At 39.5% G+C, this 21,733-nt stretch overlaps 1 protein-coding gene across 1 annotated transcript in view; it reads right to left on the reverse strand.

Annotated features, from left to right (window-relative positions):
• SPTA1 (spectrin alpha, erythrocytic 1) overlaps window positions 1-21,733 on the reverse strand; it is a 69,601-nt gene that overhangs the window by 47,108 nt on the left and 760 nt on the right. Inside the window, exons 2-17 of the mRNA XM_084792859.1 lie at window positions 20,812-21,048; window positions 19,312-19,437; window positions 16,402-16,542; window positions 15,503-15,649; window positions 14,282-14,415; window positions 13,575-13,719; window positions 11,679-11,833; window positions 10,706-10,841; window positions 10,490-10,591; window positions 9,620-9,757; window positions 8,748-8,858; window positions 7,291-7,368; window positions 6,534-6,689; window positions 2,592-2,796; window positions 865-1,046; window positions 71-314 (exon numbers count right to left, since the gene is read on the reverse strand). Of these exons, the coding sequence (XP_084648985.1) occupies window positions 71-314; window positions 865-1,046; window positions 2,592-2,796; window positions 6,534-6,689; window positions 7,291-7,368; window positions 8,748-8,858; window positions 9,620-9,757; window positions 10,490-10,591; window positions 10,706-10,841; window positions 11,679-11,833; window positions 13,575-13,719; window positions 14,282-14,415; window positions 15,503-15,649; window positions 16,402-16,542; window positions 19,312-19,437; window positions 20,812-21,048 (2,437 nt within the window). The remainder of the gene's footprint in view (window positions 1-70; window positions 315-864; window positions 1,047-2,591; window positions 2,797-6,533; window positions 6,690-7,290; window positions 7,369-8,747; window positions 8,859-9,619; window positions 9,758-10,489; window positions 10,592-10,705; window positions 10,842-11,678; window positions 11,834-13,574; window positions 13,720-14,281; window positions 14,416-15,502; window positions 15,650-16,401; window positions 16,543-19,311; window positions 19,438-20,811; window positions 21,049-21,733) is intronic.

Here is a 21,733-nt window from a genome sequence, read left to right on the forward strand (position 1 = left end):
ATCCCTTGCTCTCTAGATCTAGAGAGCGTGGTCCTTTCCCTATGGCTTAGTCCAGTTCTGCTGCACTCACCAAGATGAGTGGAAGCTGCTGAGGGCTCAGTCTCCTGGATCCAGGCCTCCTCATCCTCTGAGTCTCTGCAAATCTGCTGTAGTTTGAACAGGTCAATGAGTTTCTTCTTCCGAGTGGCCAACGGCTCTTTCAGAGCTTCAAAGCGGGACACCAAGGACTCCTGCCTTGCACGCATGTCCCCAGCATCAGGATGGCCTATTTCTTCAAAATGTGCAGCCATGTCCGTAAGGGTGTCCACTTGATCCTGAGGCAGAAAGGCAGTGTGAGTTAGGAAATTATATACTTTGTTTAAAATGGATGAGGTTTCCACGTGCTGAAAAGTGGGGCCCTGTTATTTTAGCTTTCCCTGTGACTCTTGGAAAGTCATTTTATATTTATGAATTTTAATGTTTTTTAAAAGGGTTGGTAAGATTGCAGGGGTTCAGAATATCTGCGTGGGAAGTGCGTACGTGATAGGGGATAGTACTGAGACAAAGTAATGTGAAACGGGCTACAAAGGAACAAATAAAAAGTAAGTGCACGGCTGTCTAGAAAACTTAGCATTCTAGATGGAGAGGATGGCGTGGTACTTAGAAGCGTGACTATGTGCTTACATTAAGTCCTCCGTTTCCATGGAAACATGCTCAAGAGAACTAGAAGACTCAGGGAATATTGGGAGGAGGCAGTTCACCAACTACAAAACTGCTGAACTTTTTCCTTTGCTCACTTAACAGGAGCAATAGTAATTACAGACTATGAATACCCACCGAGTTTGTGCCCAGTTTTCTACAATTCGCAAAAAGCTAAAAACAAACCTGACGAGCAGTCACCGCTGACTCGAGAAGGCCATGTTTCCTCAGTAGATTCTGCACGTCAGCCAGTCCCTTCCCATAATCCTCAGAGGTAACCTGCCACTCCACATCCTCTAGCCAGCGCGTCAGGTCTTCAGCATTGTTCTCAAACTGTAGCTGCTGGTTAGCTTCATACAGCTCGGTCCCTGGGGGCGGGAAGGAGTATATTGGTTAGAAGCTACTGAGAACTGTGGCTGTTCTGGGCACACTGTAATTCCCACCTCTCGGCTTAAGGAGGAATATATTGTGATGTTACAAGGAGAAAAAAATAAGAGAACCATCTCACATCCCATTATAGAAGTCATTTTATGAATTCTGGTGGCATTTGGTTTAAATACAGATAGAGGTATTACCAAAATATGAACAAGAAGTTGCATTCTCTGGTAAAAATGAGGTTTTTGTTGCGAGTTGTCTACTGTTCCGGATATTTTTAAGTGTCATTTAATACTCATTGTTCGGACCCTTCTTTGGGTGAGATTCAAATCCAAACATCACACTTGCTAAATGTTGGGGTTGGGTAAGTGTAATATTCTGAGGTTGCTTTGGATAAGGGTAACCTTACTACTAGTGACCATTTTTCATCAAAAACCACGACTCATTATTTCATATTCTAGAAATACCTTGATAATTCCCATTATATTTGGCTAATTCTCTTTTTAGTAACCATGTATCCATTTGCATTATTATTCTTTAAAACAACTACTATGTTTCCTGCTGTGGAAAGTAACAATGACATCCTACTGTTAAAGTAACATTACATTTTCCCCTAAGCTCCAAATCAGGATGATATCCAGAGAAAACAATGTGAGATCACTCTTCCATACCCAGGTCATAATCCTGTCTACAGAAAACAGTCATAAAAAAGCAGATACCAACAGAGGCAATAATTTGGTGAACTATTTGCAATGGGACCATAGCCATTTGCTTCCCTGGGTCACTTGCTCATCAATATTTATAGTTAACTCTCTATATATCACATTGTGTACTTGATCTTTAAATATTTTCTCTATTTACACTGGATTTTTAAAAACTTTTTCATTACATTTTTTTCTAGATTTTATTGTCTTAAATAAATGTTGAAATACTGAACTCCATGAATTTCCAACAGAGGCTGGCAGATAAGTTATTAATTTCCAGCTATAAGAGGCAAGATAAAATGTAAACAAGAATATATATATACTTGAAAACTTACAGCAGTTTATGTCCCTTTTTAGATAGGCAAAAGCAAAACAGCCATCTTGTCAAACATTGTATGAAGTGTGTGATACCCACAACTTTTTCATTTCTGAACTCTTATTGTCAATTTTAATGCTTAATACTATGACTAATTTCTATTTGTAGTTTTTAGAACCAAAATACATAAAAATAACTCAAACATACTAGCTTTAGATACAAAGCCAATACTAAATTCATGGATTTCAGTATTTCGACATTTATTTAAGACAATAAAATCTAGAAAAAAATTAATGAAAAAAATTTTAAAAATCCAGTGTAAATAGAGAAAATATTTAAAGATCAAGTACACAATGTAATATATAGAGAGTAGACTGTAAATATTGATGAGCAGGTGACCCAGGGAAGCAAATGGCTATGGTCCCATTGCAAATAGTTCACCAAATAACATGATGATAAAGACAGAAATAATAGATTTCAGAATTGAGTTATCCTTTACCAAAACTGCTGCTTCTGACCTCTTTGTGCTGTTGCCTCCAGCAACTCCTTCCAGAGGTTAGAAACCTCACTCAAGCGAACAGCCACAGCCTCAGAAGCATAGTGGTCATTCTCAATCATATCCTGGCCAGTTTTTTCCAGGTTATTGAGCATAATCTCATTAGCTGCCAATTCCTCTTCGAAGTCCTGTTGCTTTTGGACCCGGCTCTTCAAGTTCTGTACATCCTGAGACAAGACCAAGGAAATTACCACTTGAGGAAAGAAGGACAGATATTTTGAGGGCAACCAGAACTGGATGAGGAGACTCTCTTATAGAAAAACCAAATCTGGGACTGAGCTGGAAGCTTCTTTCCATGCTTGACATCTTTCATAGATCCAAAAGGTACAAATCAGGCTAGCAGAGAGAAGGTACCACTAGTCTTACCCAGCTATCAACTCTACTATCTATAACACTAACCTGCAAGATAAATGTGCCTACCGGTGAAATAGTGGCAGTACTGCCATAGGGGTAAACAACCACTCTCTGCTTTGGAAACTTGTTCTCTGAGCAGAAACTCACATCTGGTGCTGTAAAGCTGATCAGAAGCCCATTGTTGTGGAGGTCTCAGTCCCTAGGGATAAACTTACTACTCTTGTAAATTGTCAAACTGCCTTACAAATATTTATGTTTATTCTCATAGACAAACGTTAGTCCCAGCTTTAATTAGACAAGTTTATCTCTGCAATGGATGATGGTGAATGCAAGGATGCATGGCTGCTGAGGGGGATAACAATAAATTAAGGTCAAGAGCTTAGCCCTAAATAGCGCAGAAGGCTCATGGGCCATGACGAAAGGCACAGGAAGAAAGGACGTGGAATGCTGCGCATGGCACAGCCAATGTGGTCATGATCTCACAACAGATGTGACTGCTTACATTGCTTCATTAGATTAAGCCTATCAGTGGTCAATCATGATCAGCAGGAACTTGTGGGGCCCTCCTTTTCACTACCAATGGATCCGATAGGGGAGAGTAGTTATTGTCTTCAGCTGTTCATCTACTGAGGAGCTTACTATATTCCAACACATACATCACTCTAAATCCATGGTCACACAGATGATCCAGGTTAATAAACTCAGTAGTACACACACCACACACACCACACACCACACACACACACACACACACACACACACACACACACACACACACAGACACAAAGCTAACAAACAAAAACTAAATTGACAAACACAAAATAAAAACAAAATTTTTAAAATGAATGTGGGAAAAGAGTGTGTATGGGAAAAGGGAACAAACAATGGTGGAGGAAGGATTAGAGAGGTTAGATTAGAGGTTATTAGAAAATTATTAGTGATTATTAAAAGATTAGAAATGATAAAATGAGAATGCACTTTGCACATCTATAAAATTGTCATAGAACAAACTCAATAAAAGTTATTTATTCTTTTAAAAGGCTGTCCATTGCATGTTTAACCAGTGGACTTTTTTTCTTATTTCTTTTTCTATTTTTTTATATTTTTATTGAAAAATAAAATCATTCATATTACATCTCAATTGCTGTCCCATCCATGCATCCTGCCATTCCTCCCTCCCTCCCACTATCACCCCATTCTCCTTCTCTATGACTGTGACTGAGGGGCCCTCCTCCCCCTGTATTTGCCATAGGGTATCAAGTCTCTTCTTGGTAACCTGCTATTCTTCCTCTGAATGCCACCAGGCATCCCCATCCAGGGGATGTGATAAAAATTGGGGCACCAGAGTTCGTCTGAAAGTCAGACCCCACTCTTCACTCAATGTGGAGAATGTCCTGTCTTTTGGCTAGGTCTGGATAGGGGTTTGATGATGACTGCACATATTGTCCTTGGTTGGTGCCATAGTTTGAGCAGAACCCCTGGGCCCAGATCTACCCATCATAGTGTTCTTCTTGTTGGTTTCTAGGACCCTCTGGATCCTTCTATTTCCCCATCTCCTATATTTCTCTCACCTAGAGTCCCAATAGGATGCCATTCCCTCTATCCCACTTTCCTGGTAAGTGAAATCTTTCATAGGACATGCCCCCTTGGGCTATTGTCCAGTTATAAGTGAGTATATATCATTTGAGTCTCTCTGCTTCTGGGTTAGCTCACATTTAAGGTCAACAAGTAACAAATGGAACCTCATGAGGCTGAGAAAGTTCTGTAAGGCAGGAGACACTGTCAATAGAACAAAGTGACATCCTACAGACTGGGAAACGATCTTCACCAACCCTACATCTGACAAATATAAAGAACTCAAGAAATTAAACACCACCAAATCAATAATCCAATTGAGAAATGGGGCTCAGAATTAAACAGACAATTATCAACAGAGGAATATTGAATGGCTGAGAAACACTTAAAGAAATGCTCAACCTCCTTAGTCATCAGAGAAATGCAAATCAAAACAACTCTGAGATTCCATCTTACACCCATCAGAATGGCTAAGATCAAAAATTCAGGTGACACCACATGCTGGCGAGGATGTGGAGAAAGAGGAACACTCCTTCATTACTGGTAGGAATGCAAACTAGTGCAGCCACTTTGGAAATCTGTTTGGCGCTATCTCAGAAAACTGGGAATAGGGCTTCCTCAAGACCCAGCTATTCCACTCCTTGGAATATACCCAGAAGACGCTCAAGCATACAACAGGGACATATGCTCAACCATGTTTGTAGCGGCCTTATTCATAATAGCCAGAACACGAAAACAGCCTAAGTATCCATCAGTAGAAGAATGGATAAAGAAACTGTGGTACACTATTTACACTATGGAATACTATTCAGCTATTAAAAACAAGGAATTCTAGAAATTTGTGGACAAATGGATTGAACTAGAAATAAAAGTTATTTTAAAAAAAAAAAGAAACTTTGAGGGCAAAGAGTTATTCTACTCTACATGTTAAAAAAAGAGAGCACACAGGGAGGGCCATGGGAAGGGTTAGACTGGGAGAGAGAGAATAATGGGGAAATTATGTAAATACAACAGTCACATAAAGTCTCAAAATAAAATAAACATAATAAAGAAGAGAAGACAAAAAGTAGGATCCTTTCCCATTGCTTGGGAAATTCATATGGCAATTTCTCCTCTACACAGGGCAGAACGGCTAAGCCCTCTAGTGCTAGGTCATGAAAATTAGAGTGAGATAGAAACTAGACCCCTCATGCACACAGGCATTCAAAGGAAAGGTGGATGAAGTTAAACTTTTCAATTCCATTTATTGTCTGGTCACAATTTTTATACTTCTGAGGCAAAGCTCTCTACATCAGAAAGGAGTTAACTCATAGTAAAGAAGGCAATTAAATCACAAAGGAGATGAACTAAAAAATACAACAAGTTACATGTTTTACATTAAAACTAAACACTTCTCATCTATGTATCCACTAAAGTTCAAACCAATTTATCTACAATTATGCCTACCAGAATTTGTGGTGCCATTTCTAGAGTGAAAGCTTATTGGAAGCCACAAATCTGTCCCAAGCTTGTCTCCTAGTGAGGCATCTGGAGGTCCACAAAAGCACTTACTGCAGCCATAATCTTTCTATCAACTATTTAACTTCTAAATTTGTTTGAATCAAATCAGGAATTCCATTATCAGGAGTTAATTTGTCTGAACCGCAGTGCATCTTCATAAAGATCCCATAGGAAATGTGTTCAATCAGAGTGGGTAAATATCCAGAAGATAAGGGTTCATACCACACCAGATTTTTGATAGATACAGGAGTGTAGAAGGAAGGGTGTCGATCTGGAAACAATTCTGGGCATGCATCATGGTACAGACCTTGCAAAACACCAGACTGCCTTCCAGAAATCCCACATGCCTACTGAACTCTCTCAATTCAGTGGCTCTTGGCAGAAAGGAAAATCATTGGTTGCCTTTATCTACAAACTAAAATTCTATGAAACCACTGGCCAATGAGTATAACCAAGGTCGAGCCACCCTCCCTACCTTGTAATCTTCATCATCAGCCAACTTTTTCTTTTTATTGATCCAGGTTTTTAGGTCATCTGAGTCTTGATACAGTTGTTGGAGAACTAATGAATCTACCAGCAATTTTCGTCGAGTGGCAGCCCTTTCCCGTAGGGCATCACGCCTGGCCAACAGCTGTAAAGCACACAAACCAAAACCAAAATCAAAACAACCAACAGCCACCACCACCACCAACAACAAAAGCAACCTTTAACCTGTGAATAAGGTCACAGACAACAAAAGCGTATGTAGACACTTGAGCTGAGTGCCCGTCCCATCTGTGTTTCCCCCAGTGTTTTTCCTGATCCTGGTGCACAGGCAGTATAATGGTTAGTTTTAATTAACTTGTACAAACTAGAGTCATCTGGGAAGAACCGCCTTCATGAACTTCCTCCATGAGGTTGACCTGTGCGCATCCTTATGGGAACATTGTCTTCACTAATGATTAATGTGAAAGGGCCCAGTCCACTGTGGAAAACACTACCCTTGCTCAGGAAGTCCTCAGTTTTACAAATAAGCAAGCTGAGCAAGCCATGAGTAGCAAGGCAATAAACAGCACTCCTCCATGGTCACTGCTTCAGTTTGGGACTCCAGGTCTCTGACTTGTCTTCCCTTTACAATAGATTGTAACCTGAAACCAGATAAACCCTTTCCTGCACTAAGTTGCTTTTAGTAAATGTTTTATCATAGCAACAGAGAGGGACACGCAGATAAACATTCTGAGCCTTGGGCATACCCCATCACGGATAGCAGCGATGTTCTCAGAGTCATAGTGGTCATTGTCAATGAGCTTGGTCGCAGTCTCATCCAAGGTCTGAAAAAAAAAGTTACAATGACGTTTCCTTAGCAACAGCTGAATGAGTGGCCCCAGGTTGAGGCTCTCTTAAGGTAAAGAATATCAATATCACAAGTCCAACAAGCTTGAAGTCCTACTTGCGAGTTCTATTACATCTGTGCTTCAAACTGTACTATAGGCTTGATTGCCTTTTCTGCCCTGTAACATTTTTTCAGTCTAGGTTACAGAACATAAAATCAAAGGCAGAGCCAATCTCACTTTCTTGAAGCTCTTTTGTCTATCCCACGCAGTAATCTAGTGTATGCACCTATAGCTAATCTCTGTCTCTAGCTACACTGGGGTAAGGAGACAGGAAGTACAGAAGTATTTCTATCATATTCATTTTTTCAGTCCCTCAACTTGCTAATGCTCTGAATGGATTTATTGGTTGGGATAGAAAAATTATTTAAAATGTGATAATACAATAAAATAAATTACTTTATTCTCACTTTTTAACAGTGAGAATCTATAACACAAGTATATAAATTAATAAGGTATTGACTTATATGTGATATTAATTAATAGGGTAGATTTGGAATAATATATTGTTTTCTATACTAGTGTTGGCAATGGCATATATATATATATATATATATATATATATATATATATATATATATATATGTGTGTGTGTTTGTGTACTACCCTAAGAGACAACTAAAGACAGGAAAAATATTACATCCCTAACATATTCATTATGCTCTTTGAGTCCTTCTCATATAGATAAATTTTATGGAATATTATAACCTAAGATCCAATGAAAAGTTCCATAATAGCATTAGATAGAAAAATTAAAATGTGAAAATGAAGATATATTATAAAGGAAGACATTCCTTTAGAAAGAATTATGATTGGCATGTAAATATTGAGAGCCGAATGTACCTTAATATATTACTGAAAAAACTTATTTCGAACATTTATGGGATGATTCTATGTTGATTATGGATCAAGTATTTTTACTTACAGTTAAAAATATATAATACCAAATATGTACTTTCTTAGAAGAAATGATGTCCTACCACCTTGAAACCCTCTTCTAAATATAATTTGTAGACCATGAAATTTATAGATAAAATGGGTATTTTTATTGCTATGGATATTCTTTCCTTTCTTCCAAAAGATAAATCTTGCTTTGATATTCACTTTCACACTATATAAACATTTTATATACTCACAGGGTCAGACCACAATGTTTTATGACATGTTAAAAAGATATTATCAACAACAAAGGAAAGGGTGGCAATTTACAAGGAGCACCCTCATGTTAGATCTTGTGGTCATGAGGATGGTTCTGTTTATATGTATGCAAACAGTGTGTGCAGTTGGGAAGTAAAAGCCCAGCCAGAACCATCGCTTACTATAATCTTTTCTTCCTGGGCAGTGAATGCGTCTTCGAAATCATCATGCTTCTGAAGAAGGGCTTCCACGCTGCCCACTGAGTTCCCCAGGTCCTCATTTTCCAGGAAAGCCTGTAGAAGACACAAAGATATACCCCAGATTTCCTCGTTGACAAGAGACCTTGCTCTTGGAACACCTCTGAGACAAGGACAAAGGAAGGAGTCTAGGAGACTGTAGAGCAAGCGAGAATTTGCAAAAATAAGGATATTATATAGAAACTAACGTCTAATACCATGAGCTTAGACCTCCATCTTTTAATGCTTGCACACAACTTTCTTGTCTCTATCTCTGGGACTATGTACATGAAATTCTCTCAGCTAACTATTACTCAGAGTTCCCAAAACTACCCCAAGAGGACTGCTTTCTCCCTAAGGAACCTTTCACTAATCCTCCCTCACATATTTTAAATTTTTTCCCTGAGCCCTTACCAATTTGACACTCATTTGATTTTCCTTTAACTGTAGTCAAAAATCTTTGTGCCACATACTTAAAAGCTACAGTTTTTGAGATAGTGTCACAAGGCAGACCAGACTGGCTTCAAACGTCTGACCCTCTTGCTGACTGACTCTGTTGCCTTCTGAGTGTTGGAATCGCAGATGCTCCTACCATGGACAGCTTGTACTTGAATATTTGCCCTTGCCTTTGCACATGAAGGCATTGCAGGAGCCTTAGAGAGCTAGCTCATCTTTATTTGTTGCCGTGGATCATCCCTCCAGTTAATGAGATAAGCTTGTCTTAAAGACATGACTTCCAGGGTGCGGATAGCAGTCAAAGAGGTAAATAAAGAATGCAAGAAGTAGTATCTGAAGACTGGCCAGGTGCCTCCTGCTACCTCTTGTCTGCTCATCCAACTATCCACTTGTTCACTGTCTCGGTAGAAGAGGTGGAAATCCAGGCACTGGCGGTACTGATGCTGACACCTGTCCCATAGCTCCAGCAGGGCAGCCCAGTCATTGGCAAGAGTTGTCATCTTAGGAAAGGAAGGAACATTTTATTTTTAAAAAATTAACATAGAATACATTTTATTCTACATTTGCTTAGCAGTTGATAAATGAAATGCCATTTGAACGATCACAAGTGAATAAGAAATGAACTAATCTTCTAAGGTCTCAACATTCAGGCAAATAAGTGCAGTGTAGGAAAACTAGGATGAATGCCTAAAAGGAGACATGAGATGCTTTATATGTATAAAACAAGAAGAAAAGTTTAATTCAGATTGGGAGAGTTAGGGATAAATATGCAGGGAGTATAAGAACTATTTTACCAAGAAACGTACAGGGCTAGTGAAGATGGAAAATAACATCGGACCATTAAGTAAATTATGTTGCCGGGACAGGAGCACTGTAGGGGACCCAAAGCTTACTGAGGTATTTGTGTCACTAAATGCATTATCTAGAAATGAGTGTGAGGACACGATAAAATAAAGCAATGAGACAAGATGGTATAAAGGCTTCAAATTAGGTGGAAGTCAGAGAATTGATGAAGTAAGGCCCAAAGCAGAGCAATCTCTCATCTTCTAAGGATTTCACGTGACTCAGTTTAGCCGATGCAGATGCGATATGGAGAAGGTGGATGCCCGACACACCATTGAAGTGTTTAGATGTCTGCTGACCCCTTTCCAAAGAGATTACCATAAGAGCATGAGGTAGACGAAGCCTGAGTATGTTACTAAAAGTTCCCATGCTGTGTGAAAGCAGCTTACCTTCTCACGGATTTCCTCAGAAGCTTCGTGATTGCCATCCAGCAGTTCTTGACCAGTTGCATCAGCAGATAGAAATCGGTCATCATAAGAGTCGATTTCATGCTGTGGTCATAAAAGAGAATGTCTTAAATGCAGCATGAAACTACCTAGATTTCTCAACATGGAACCAAACTCCCCCCTTCTTTATGTTCTGTGAGGGAAGCCTTTGCTCCTTGCCTTATGCTGCTGGTGCCTGGCTAGTAGGGCTTCCCCACTGGCCACATCTGTTGGTAGCTCATCTGCATTGATCAGGGCAGTCTTTTCCTTCATCCAGCCCGAGAGCTCATCATAGTCAGATAAGAAGCGATGGTACCTGTGAGGAGAATAAGGTAGAAGATAGAAGGAGATGCCTGATTTGAGAGGACTATGAACAGGGGTTTATGACTGGGATAAGCTGTGGCATGCAAGGTTCACCTTGTCCAGGTAGCTCACTTCCTTTTCCTCTTCAGAGGACTAGTGTGTGAAGTCTTTCTACACAGAGCTGTAGATCCTAGCATAGGTTTACCATTGTGAGATTATTACAGTTCTATCACCTTAAAGTCACATCTACCTCAGAGTAAAGGCTCATGACGCAGCCAGGAAATGGATACATGTCAGGCAACTATCAGAGTCGGGGTAGAGTTGGGAATTCCCTAGGTACCTTAGGGAATATTTACTCTACTCATTGAGAATGCTGCCAAGGTCACTATCTATTCAAAAGTTAAATGTTCATCATTTGGTAGTAAGTCATAACAACAAGGTGAGTACTATCTTATATTTCATCATGGTTTACTGATTGGATTACTGACTCCAAGATTTAACTACAAAATGATGACTTGTTATCACAGATTTTAAAATAACTTTTAACAAGACAGAATTCTAGACATATTTTTACTTTCTTTAGGTTGAAACTTAATTTATAGCTTTTACTGCAGTCTCTAGTTTTATAGGCTACTTTATAATATCTAACAACTATCCAGCGGGTAAGATAAAGTGGTGTGTTTGAGGGGGGGTGTGTGACACAGAGTATTATGCCAGTTTGTGAAAGGATTTCCTTTGGCAAATTGAAATTTCATTTGTCTCTACAGAGCAGAATGGAGAGCTGAGTCCTTTTTGTTTTTCTGCTTTAGGTAACCATGGAAGAGGTAGAGCAATATGCATAAGTTCTGACCCATAAGAAGCTTTCAGCTTTTCATATCTGCTAGTGGCCAAGGCTCGGATGCGTTCCCAGTTGGAGACCAGATCCACTTTCATCTGCTGGACATGAGGTGCATCGGCAGGATGGGAAATCATCAGCTTGTCTGCTTTGGCACATAACTCCTTCACCTTTGGAATAAGAAAGAAGCCTATTTAAAAAATCCAAGCACTGTAACTCCTGGCAGTGTTTTATAGGAGAGACTGTAATAAAAACAGTCACATGAGTAGTAAAAATTAATAAGTATATTTATATTAGCACACTTTACTAATACAAGATATCATATGTTAATGGCAATCTTAAAATCCTTATTACCCATAACTATGTTTAGTACCTTATAAGCATTTTCTCATCTTATGTTGTTCATTTAATGATATCATGAAAAACTGTCTTTTTTTTTTTTGAGAAATTGTTCTTATATTCATCTTTTATGAGTGACAGCAGAGAGGTACTGCTTGACTCACTCGGTAATCTAGGTCATATCTGAAGCAAGATTTGAAGCAAAGTTTATCTCTGTAAATGTTATCATACAGTCAAAAAAGACATTTTTGCCCAGCCAAGAAATCCACATAACTCTTTAGAGCTCCAGGCGAAGGATGCTATAGGAAAATGTAGACATAGGTAACTTTTCACATTATTCTCAAACATAATCAGATACTTTTGAGAGTTGAAAGTTTTGTTATCCTAACACATTAAATCCTATAATTTCAGTATTGATTATCAGGAGGAAAAAGATAAAAAACAGAAGAAGAAGAAGTGAGTAAGAATGCAAGTGCAATGGTGGTAAATGGTCACAGGGACAGGGCTTTACTCAAAGCAAGCAGATGTGATATTTCTATACTCTGCCCTCTCATTGGGAACATATGAGTATCCACCTTAATTGTAGACAAAGCTGTAAAATGCAGTATTATGATATGTTTTGGTTACCAGAATGATTGATTTAATAAAGTCCTCCCAGTAAAGCACCTCTATGGATGTCTATAAGAACTAAATGTTTCCAGAGACAATTAGAGCTCTAACTAGTCAGTGAATCAATGCCATGATGGATTCATAATCTGGTATTCTTGGCGTGGGCAGGTTGAAGGTGAGAGACTAACTAGGTCTAGCTGCAGGAAGAAGGTCACTCAGGGTGTGTTCTTTGGAATTTCACTTTACTCTAAACGTTTCTGCTACTCCCCTCTCTACTTCCACATCAGACAGGAAGTAAAGAGCTATCATCCACCATACTTTTCCATCACCATGATGGTCTTCCAAAGCTCACGAGGCCAAGAAATGATGGACTGAAATCTCCAAAACTGTGAGCCATAATAAGTGTGTCTGCCCTTACCTAATAACTGCTGGGTGTTGTGGTCACAATGGCCGAAATGTCAGTAAAGGGATAAAGCCAAGAATGGAAATTGTTCAGGAATGTGGGAGTGCTCTGAGTTCTAATGTGCCTGTGTCTGCTTTTGGAAGGAGCTAAAAGATAGGTTTAGATTTTAAAGTCTCTCAGTTTGTTATGAAAGAAGATAATTCTTCCCTGATTTGACCATGAAGGGCAAAAGCAAGGATCCACATGCAACAGAAGAAAATGTGCTCAGAGGTGAAACTCTAATCTCAAGTTGTTTTACTGAGAGAGATAAATGAGTCATCCTCGAGAATGTTAGTTGCAAAACATATCATAAAATATAAGAGCACATAAAATAGATATTTAAATAAAATAATTTGAATAAAAATACTGTACAGTATCATTGAACAAATATGAATTAGAACGAGGAGGCATATGGCAATGCAACATAAGAATCCATCCTTTATTGAAAAGCATAAACTCGCTGTGCCTTCTTGAGGATGTGCTAAGCAGGAGGACGGGTCGTTTCTCCAGCAGAGGCTTACCTTGTCATCCATGACAGCGAGATTCCTCTCGAGCCTCTTGTGACTGTGAAACAGTGCCTCGGAACTAACAAGATCTTTGCCATAGTCCTCAGAGGTGAGGAGAGGCTCCTTCTCCTCCATCCACTGGATGGCTTCATTGACATCCCTATCAGACAATGTCACGAGAATCAACAAACCAAGATGGCCGGCATTGCAAGGCAAACAGACCCATAGCACTCACCATGGGGCCAGCTTAGTTCCCCCAAGTAGCAAATACATTCCTTTTTTTTAAAAAAAAAACAAACTAGCACTAAGTAACTTTAAAAAGTTCTTGTTTGTCAGTTTGCTCCCATTGAGATGTTGTAGTTCAGGGTTCTTGACTGTTGAGCTACGGGAGACACTTTTCTGTCTGGCATCTGAGAAGTTACACATGAGTATCACTCTTCCCCTCCAACTCATCTAATTCTTATTTTCCTTTCGCTTCTGCAGAGCCAATTCAGCCGTGCTGTCCTTTTTCTCTTTTCTAATAATCAACAGCTGCCCATCCACAGCAGCCAAGCCCACACTTTGTGAAGTCCTCAGCTACCAGCCACCACTTCTGGATTGACCAGGATCAGAATCTCTTTGTCTCTATTCCCTACCCTGTGTGGTGATGGGGATCAGAGCCAGGGCCTCTGGTGTGCAAGGCCAGCCCTGTACACACTGTGCTGTACTTTTCGGCAGCATACCTTTTGAATCGTTGGAGGTCTGCGGCATTTGACAGGCTTTCTCGTCTCTTGAGAGCCAGGTTCCAGAGACGATCCCAGGCAACATTGACTTCATCCTGTTTTGCTTTTATCTCAGGAAGCTTAGGGTGCTTCTCCTGAGAAAAGAAACCAGCAGAGATGACAGTTTACCTCAAATCACCTTAACACTGAACTGTGTACATCACACCTTGTCACGATGACGGCATAAACGAAGCATAGCTTCTTAAGTGATTGCAAACCACATAGAGAATGCCTTTGCCATCTACACCAAGGCCCCAAAGGAGAGTGAAGTTGTCCTATGCCTTCTACTATGACTGAGACACCAAATAACTGAAGCCAAGTACAATACCAGGTGACATTAGAATAGTCCAGCTAAGAAGGTAAATCGCTGACTCACCAAGTCATGAACAAAAATATACTTATTTTAAGTTTTGTGTTTTTTTTAAAGAAAGTAATAAATAAATGGGAAACTTTTACTTCAAGAAAAAATGGTAAAAAGGAAATTAATATAAGAATTGCTGAACAAAATGCCTTGAGAAAATTGGCAAACAGTTATTTTTTTTATTCTTTTTCTAGTTTCTATTCATCCTGAATCCTTACTGCTACTAACACAGCTGTTAATAGGTTCACTGTAGAGTGGTGAGCACCATGAAACCTAAATACAGTGCACAAAAGAGGCAACTGCTAGACTTTCTGTATTTCATGTGCATATACAATATTACATATACCTGTATCTATGCATAAATATTATATAAGTCTGATTACACACACCCACAGTCACACACACATATACAATCAGGTGTGCCAATTTTCTCTTCTATATTAGGGCTATTCCGTTTACACTGAATCTTTGTTAACTCAGACATTGCAAACGTATACAGAAAATGCTTTAAATAAATGAGACGATACATAAATTGCCACTGCTATTTGTGGATTTAGTTTCTTCTGCCTCTCTAGCTCTTTCTCTTAAACACATACACATGCATGCACGCACATGTTGCCATTCCCATAGAGCAGAGAGGGAAGGATGGAACCAAAGGAGAGAGAAAAAACCCTGCTCTTTGCATGCTGCTTCCTGGATGTGTATCCCTCCACTTAATTACAGTGTCACATTCCCCTCATATTCTGCTTACTAGTGGCCAGGGAGGAGTTCTGTAAGATCAGCGTGCTTTCCCTGGCAAGCCTCTTTTGTTTCCACCTTACCTGGGCACACTCATTAGCATACTCGTTCACTCTGTCCACTCTTCCCTTCCGTGCTGTCAGTTCTTCCTGAAATTCTTCAAACTTCTTATGCAGGATTTCAGTTCGCTCCCAGTCATCACCCAGCTCCACTAATGTCACGATCGCTTCCTGAAGTCATGGAAAAGTTCACAGAATCGCGGGTAAAATATTAGAACTCTTTTGCAAGTCAAAAGATCCCAAGTCCCTGTTTAATTCTTAGGATAACGTATATGGGGACGCTTCCTGAGAAAAGCTAGAGGCCGTAGTGTGTCTTGGGAAGGCACCATGGTCTGGGGGGTCAGTGTCTTTTGGGATAAACCTTTGAGGAGATGAAGGATATTGTTGGCAGAGCCTCTGAAGTTCATTCTATGTATTAGAAGATGAGGGAACAAGTCCTCCTACTCTGCCTCCTTTAGAATAAAGCATCTGCAAAAAGTCCCGCTTGAGATCTTGTATGTGGTAGGACTTCAGCCCCAACTGTGGGACTACACTTGAAATATTTAGAGAAAATTTGAAAAGCTATAGTTGTAGGTACTGAGAAACAAGAGTTGAAAATTATTTCAGACAAGACCCCAGAGTATAAGGAAACACAGCATAGGACGAGAAGGATCATCTTTAAATAAGGTGCTGGGTTTGTTTTTTGTTTTTGTTTTTGTTTTTGTTTTTGTGCCATAAGCACAGCCATCGATTTAGGCTTATTCTCTATAACATCAATCTTCTGAATACTTCCAAATCTTTGCCACAATTTACCTTTTCCCCAAAGAATGAAGTTTAGGAACAGACTCCTCAACTACTCAAGCTATTGGAAAGAGCTGTAGAAAGCTACCACGGATCACTTGGGACAGAGGCACCAGAGCACCCGCAGCCATGCATGCCTGTACCTTTTCTTTGACCCACTCCAAGATGTCTTCACACGCTTGACAGTATTGATAGAACTTCAGCGCCCGCAGCAGCACATCAGTTTTCTCTTGGGTCAACTCCCACAGCAGATCCCACAGGCGGCGAAGTTCCATCAGATGGGTCTTTAAGGGAGAGAGACAGAATGGCTGGGCTAGCAAATAGTTCAATGAGTAAAATCATTTGCCTTCCAAACTCGACAACCCGAGTTTGATCCCTTAAAACTGTGGCAGAAGGAGAAAACCCTCTGACCTCTATAAACACATTATGTTACAGACCATAAGAACATAAACACACACACATACACACACACACACACACACACACACACACACACACACACACACATGGGTGCGCGCATATACGCACACACTCAGAAAATGCACACATGCAATGATAGTAAAATATAATTTTAAAAATTTGGTGAAAACTATAAAACTGGAGTAGGTGTAGAATTAGAAACATGTACAGAAAAATACCAGAATTAAAGATCTCTCCTCCCAAGGATACCACAAGAAAACCAACCAAGTCCGATAGGGGCTCACAGAGACTGAACTGGCAGCCAGAGAGCATGCATGGGATGGACATAGGCCCTCTGCCCATATGCAATAGTTGAGCAGCTTGGTCTTCATGTGCGACTCCTAACAGTGGGAGCAGGGGTCTTCTCTGACTCTGTTGCCTACCTCTGCTCCCCCTACTGGGCTGCCTTGTCCAGCCTTAAGAGGACAAGCCTAGTTTTACTTCAACTTGATATGCCAAGGCTAGATGATACCTACGGAAGGCCTTCCGTTTTTAGAAGAAAAAGTGAAGAGCAGCAGATGGGGAGTAGTGTGGGGAAGGACAGGGAAGAGAAGAAGGAGGCGAAACTGTGGTCAAGATGTAAAGTAAGTAAATAAATGAGTTAATAAAAAATCTCTCCTCCCATTCATTTCTGTACCAATTGCTCAACAAATATCTAATGAGAAAGATAAATATATATGTATATATATACATATATATGAAAATAGTTACTAAGTTAAATCAAATACTATCTTCCATGAGAAAAAAAAGTGTTAAAATGTCTTGACATTTTAAAGAATTGAAAATTACAAGCTGTTAGATGGCAAAGGGGGAGACCCTGACACTGGGGGAAGTTGGCATAGAGAGTGTTCATCTTGACTGAGCCTTACAGACAGAAGGTTCCTGATGGGTGGATGATAAGCAGAGAGTGTTCTAATTATAGCATATGGCCCAGCAATTTTACTGAATCATTGGGAAGTAATGTCATTAAATGGAAGAATATTTTGGTACTATATAGTTAGACCACGTGTCGAGGAATTTGAATGACAGATTAGGCCAGAACATTCTCTTCCATCAATCGTGTGAACCTGGTTAGCATTTGCCATCCTTTTAAGAATCTCGTATCTTTGATCTTTGCTCAGAGTAGTATATGGAACACACTTCTCTGAACTCTGCTGTGGTGTCCAGCATAACCTCAGTGGTGGTAACTGAGAGTTGTGTTAAATACTTCTCACACATGTTTGTTTTGTTTTCCATTACAGGTTTTATAAAACAACATCTCACTTTGTAGCTGTGGTAGTTTGAATAAAAATGGCTCCGATAGACTCATGTGTTTGAATGCTTGGCCCACATTGAGTGACACTAGTAGGAGCTATAGCCTAGTTGGAGTAGGTATAGCCTTGTTTGGGGAAGTGTGTCACTGTGGGGACAGGCTTTCAGGTCTATGTTCAAGCTATGCCCAGTGTGGCTCACTGTTTTCTCTCTGATGCCTGTGCATCAAGATGTAGAATTCTTGGCTCCTTCAGCACCATGTCTGCTTGGATGCTGCCATGTCTCCCACCGTGATGACAACGGACTCAACCTCTGAATTGTAAGCTAACCCAAATTAAATGCTTCCTTTATAAGATTTGTCATGGTTATGGTGTCTCTTGCCAGCAATAAAACCCAAACTAAGACCCTAGCCTGGACTATACTTGAGCTAACCAGCCTTCTGTCTCCATCTTTCACTCTGGGGTTATAGGCATACACCATCATATCCAGCTTTAAATATTTTAATTAATATAAGAGTTTACACAGAGCACTATAATATAAAAGTTCTTTCTCTTTTAAACAAATGAAAAAAGACTTGAGACTTTCTTTTTAGTACGTTTTCCTGATCAGACTATTTTTCTAATTAAAAAAAAAATCTCTTTTCTGATCTTATTTTACTAACATCAATATGACGTACAGTGTTTATGCTGTATATAGAAAGACAAGCTCAACTGTAAGTCATGTAATATAAATTGTGTTTGTAATTTAAAAATATATAACCTGAAATTTTACTCATACAAAAGGAGAAATTTATAAATTAGTCAGAAAGTAGCTGTGACATTAAGAATAGGTACACAGTGATAAGTGATTGTGGAGATGAAATGACTGTGATCTTTAAGTCTAGACACCCAAGGAAGTTTTTCTGAAATTATTAGATTTTAGGATATTTTCTTTTTGTGATAGAAAAGAATGTATGGAAAAGTATGCTTTCAGATATAGGAAGTATTGTGTAAAAAAATTAAACATTTTCAATAGCAAAGGGGGGAAGTTGAATTCAGAATTAATAATTAATATAAGATGCTTTGGAAAGGCTATTTTATCTGAGAAACACGGGATAGGCTGAGGTGAGCTTGATCTTGACGTAAGGACAAGTGTAATGACTGCCCAGTGGTATTTCCATAACATAGTTTGCCACCTATGAAACACAAGACTGTTCTGTCATTTTGCCTGCCTCAATTTTAATAAGGAGCAAGAGCTTTGAGTTCATGTTCTAAGGCAGCTACATTACAGTTTACCTGGCATTGTCCACTGAAATCCTGACAATACAGTCAGCAACCAGAATTGAAACCCTGTCATCCGTTTACCTTGGTGGCTTCATAGGCAAAATGATCTTCTGCAAATCGAGCTTCCCTGATTTCTTCCAGCTCAGGAAGCACCCTTGACTTGGCCTGCACCTCTGCGACAAAGGCTTCGTGCTTCTGATATTTCGCCTGCAGTTTAGAAATCAGAGTTTACAAGTAAGGAAGTGCAGTCTTAGGGAAACACCAAGATCTCCTTTTGTTCCTCCTCTCAATCATAAGCAGACTCCCTACCCCACTGCTTTCACTCAATGACTTTTTCCCTTGGCCACGGCAGAAACAATCAGGTCCTGAAAAAAAATCAAGTGGTTGCTCAAAGCAGAACAACTGAACACAGTTCCTCGAGTCAAGGGCCACCCAGTCAGTCTGTTCCTTTGTCCCTTCCTTTGGGAAATTATCAATAAACTAATATTCTACTCATGGCTCCACAGACTTTTAGGTGAATAAAACCACATAATGTATGGTGCCTTTTTCCTTCCAAAGGGCTAATGTCATGTTCGCTTGTAAGTAGTATAGGGAGAAAAGTGAAATTATTTGCTAAAAGTTACAATGCTCTTACCATATATAAATTAATCTGTTGTACACATAAATCGCACAGACCTTGCTCTATTGTTCCTTGCTTAACACTGATCACTCCTTATGACACTGCTATACAATATGCAATGAATAGATGCAGACCTCTACACTGACACTCTTGTCCTTTTATCTGAACTTAACAATAGCTATAAATAACAATTTTGAGAAAAGATAGAAAAATCTCCACTGCTGAAAACAATGAACAGCAGCTGCTTTAGAAGCACTGATAAATTTACTATTTTAAAATAAATTGTTGCATGATTAATGCCACAATATTGAAAGCAGATAGTATGTCAAAAGTTTCTTGAAGCCAGGTGTGGCGGTGCATATCTTTAATCCCAGCACTTGGGAGGCAGAGGCAGGTGGATCGCTGTGAGTTTGAGGGCCAGCCTGGTTTACAATGGGAGTCCAGGACAGCCAAGGCCACACAGAGAAACTCTGTCTTGAAAAAGTTAAAACAAACAAACAAACACAAAAACAAAAAATGGCTCTTGAGCTTACAGTCACTATTTTGTCTAATAAGCTATTATAAAATGATATCATTGATAACTTTTCTTTGCAGGTAGATTCTGAAAGTTAAGAGACAGAGGCATAGATCATTTAGCAGTACAACTTTTGCCTCTAATAAATAATCTAATCTTTCTATGACATCTTCATACTTAATTTAAGAATGTGAACTCAGAATGAGACTTCAATATGATGCACTATAAGTCTGTATTATCAACAACTGTCATTTTTTTTCTTTCCTCTAATCTGATCTTTCTAACATTATAAAGAAAGACCAACTTTAGCCTTCATCTCTGGCTTCCTTCTGTACGTAGAATCAAGCAGTGCTTGCACCCACCCCTCAGCGTTAACATAAAGAAAAGCCCATTTCATTCTCTAGAGAACTCGGGGTCAGCTCTGGGCACATCCTTGGCACGGAGTTACCTGTATATTTGTGGGGTCATAGGTCTTATCCTTTGCAAGGTCAAGCTTCTCCATGATCCACTTCTCCAGGTCGTCTGCATCTCTCCTGAACACTTGATAGTGGTAAGACTCCTCAAGCTTCTGGCCTCGCTCAGCAACGCGCTGCTTGAACCTCTGGTACTGATCTAATACCTCCTGGCGTCGGTGCTGGATTTCTTCTGCTGTCTCCAAAACCTTTGGTCCACTGCTTTCCACAGCCTAGAGATTAAGAAGCGTCCTCTTTGAAATATTATTCCGTATCCCAAAATATGCATGAACGTGGGTATTATGTCAATTAAAAGTATCAGAAAAGTAAACAATGCCTCTAACTAGTTGCTAGTTTTCATATTTAGAATAAATCATTCTTGTATCTCCCAAGGCATTCACCCACATTGAATCTATGTTTACATGTTGTTAAACCTGTTAACTCATACTGCTGGTGGATGCTGTAATATAACTGTATAATTTTTAAGTATAAATATCTGTTGTTTAGATTAATAGTTCTCAGTCATCCAAGTATTCTATAGAAAGAACAAATTTGGACTGCTAAAGCAATATCACAGAAGTTCAGATGGACAATAAAGAAATGCTAATTTATGCCCTACAAAGGCAAAACGTTAGTAAGTGATGATCATACTGTAAATTTAAGGAATAGTCAGGAATGATTTGCAGTTTAATGAATCTCTCTGTCTCCCTGTTGCCCTGTCTCTCTGTCTCTCTGTCTCTCTGCTTGCCTGCCTGCCTTTCTGTCTGTCTGTCTGTCTGTCTGTCTGTCTGTCTCTCCCTCCCTTTCTCCCTCTCTCTCTCTCTCTCTCTCTCTCTCTCTCTCTCTCTCTCTCTCACACACACACACACACCACACATACACAGTCTTACACACTCACCCTTGAGTATTTTTCTTCTT

The sequence above is a fragment of the Acomys minous genome, assembly GCF_964271855.1.
Source record: "Acomys minous genome assembly, chromosome: 1".
Taxonomy (NCBI): Eukaryota; Metazoa; Chordata; class Mammalia; order Rodentia; family Muridae; genus Acomys; species Acomys minous.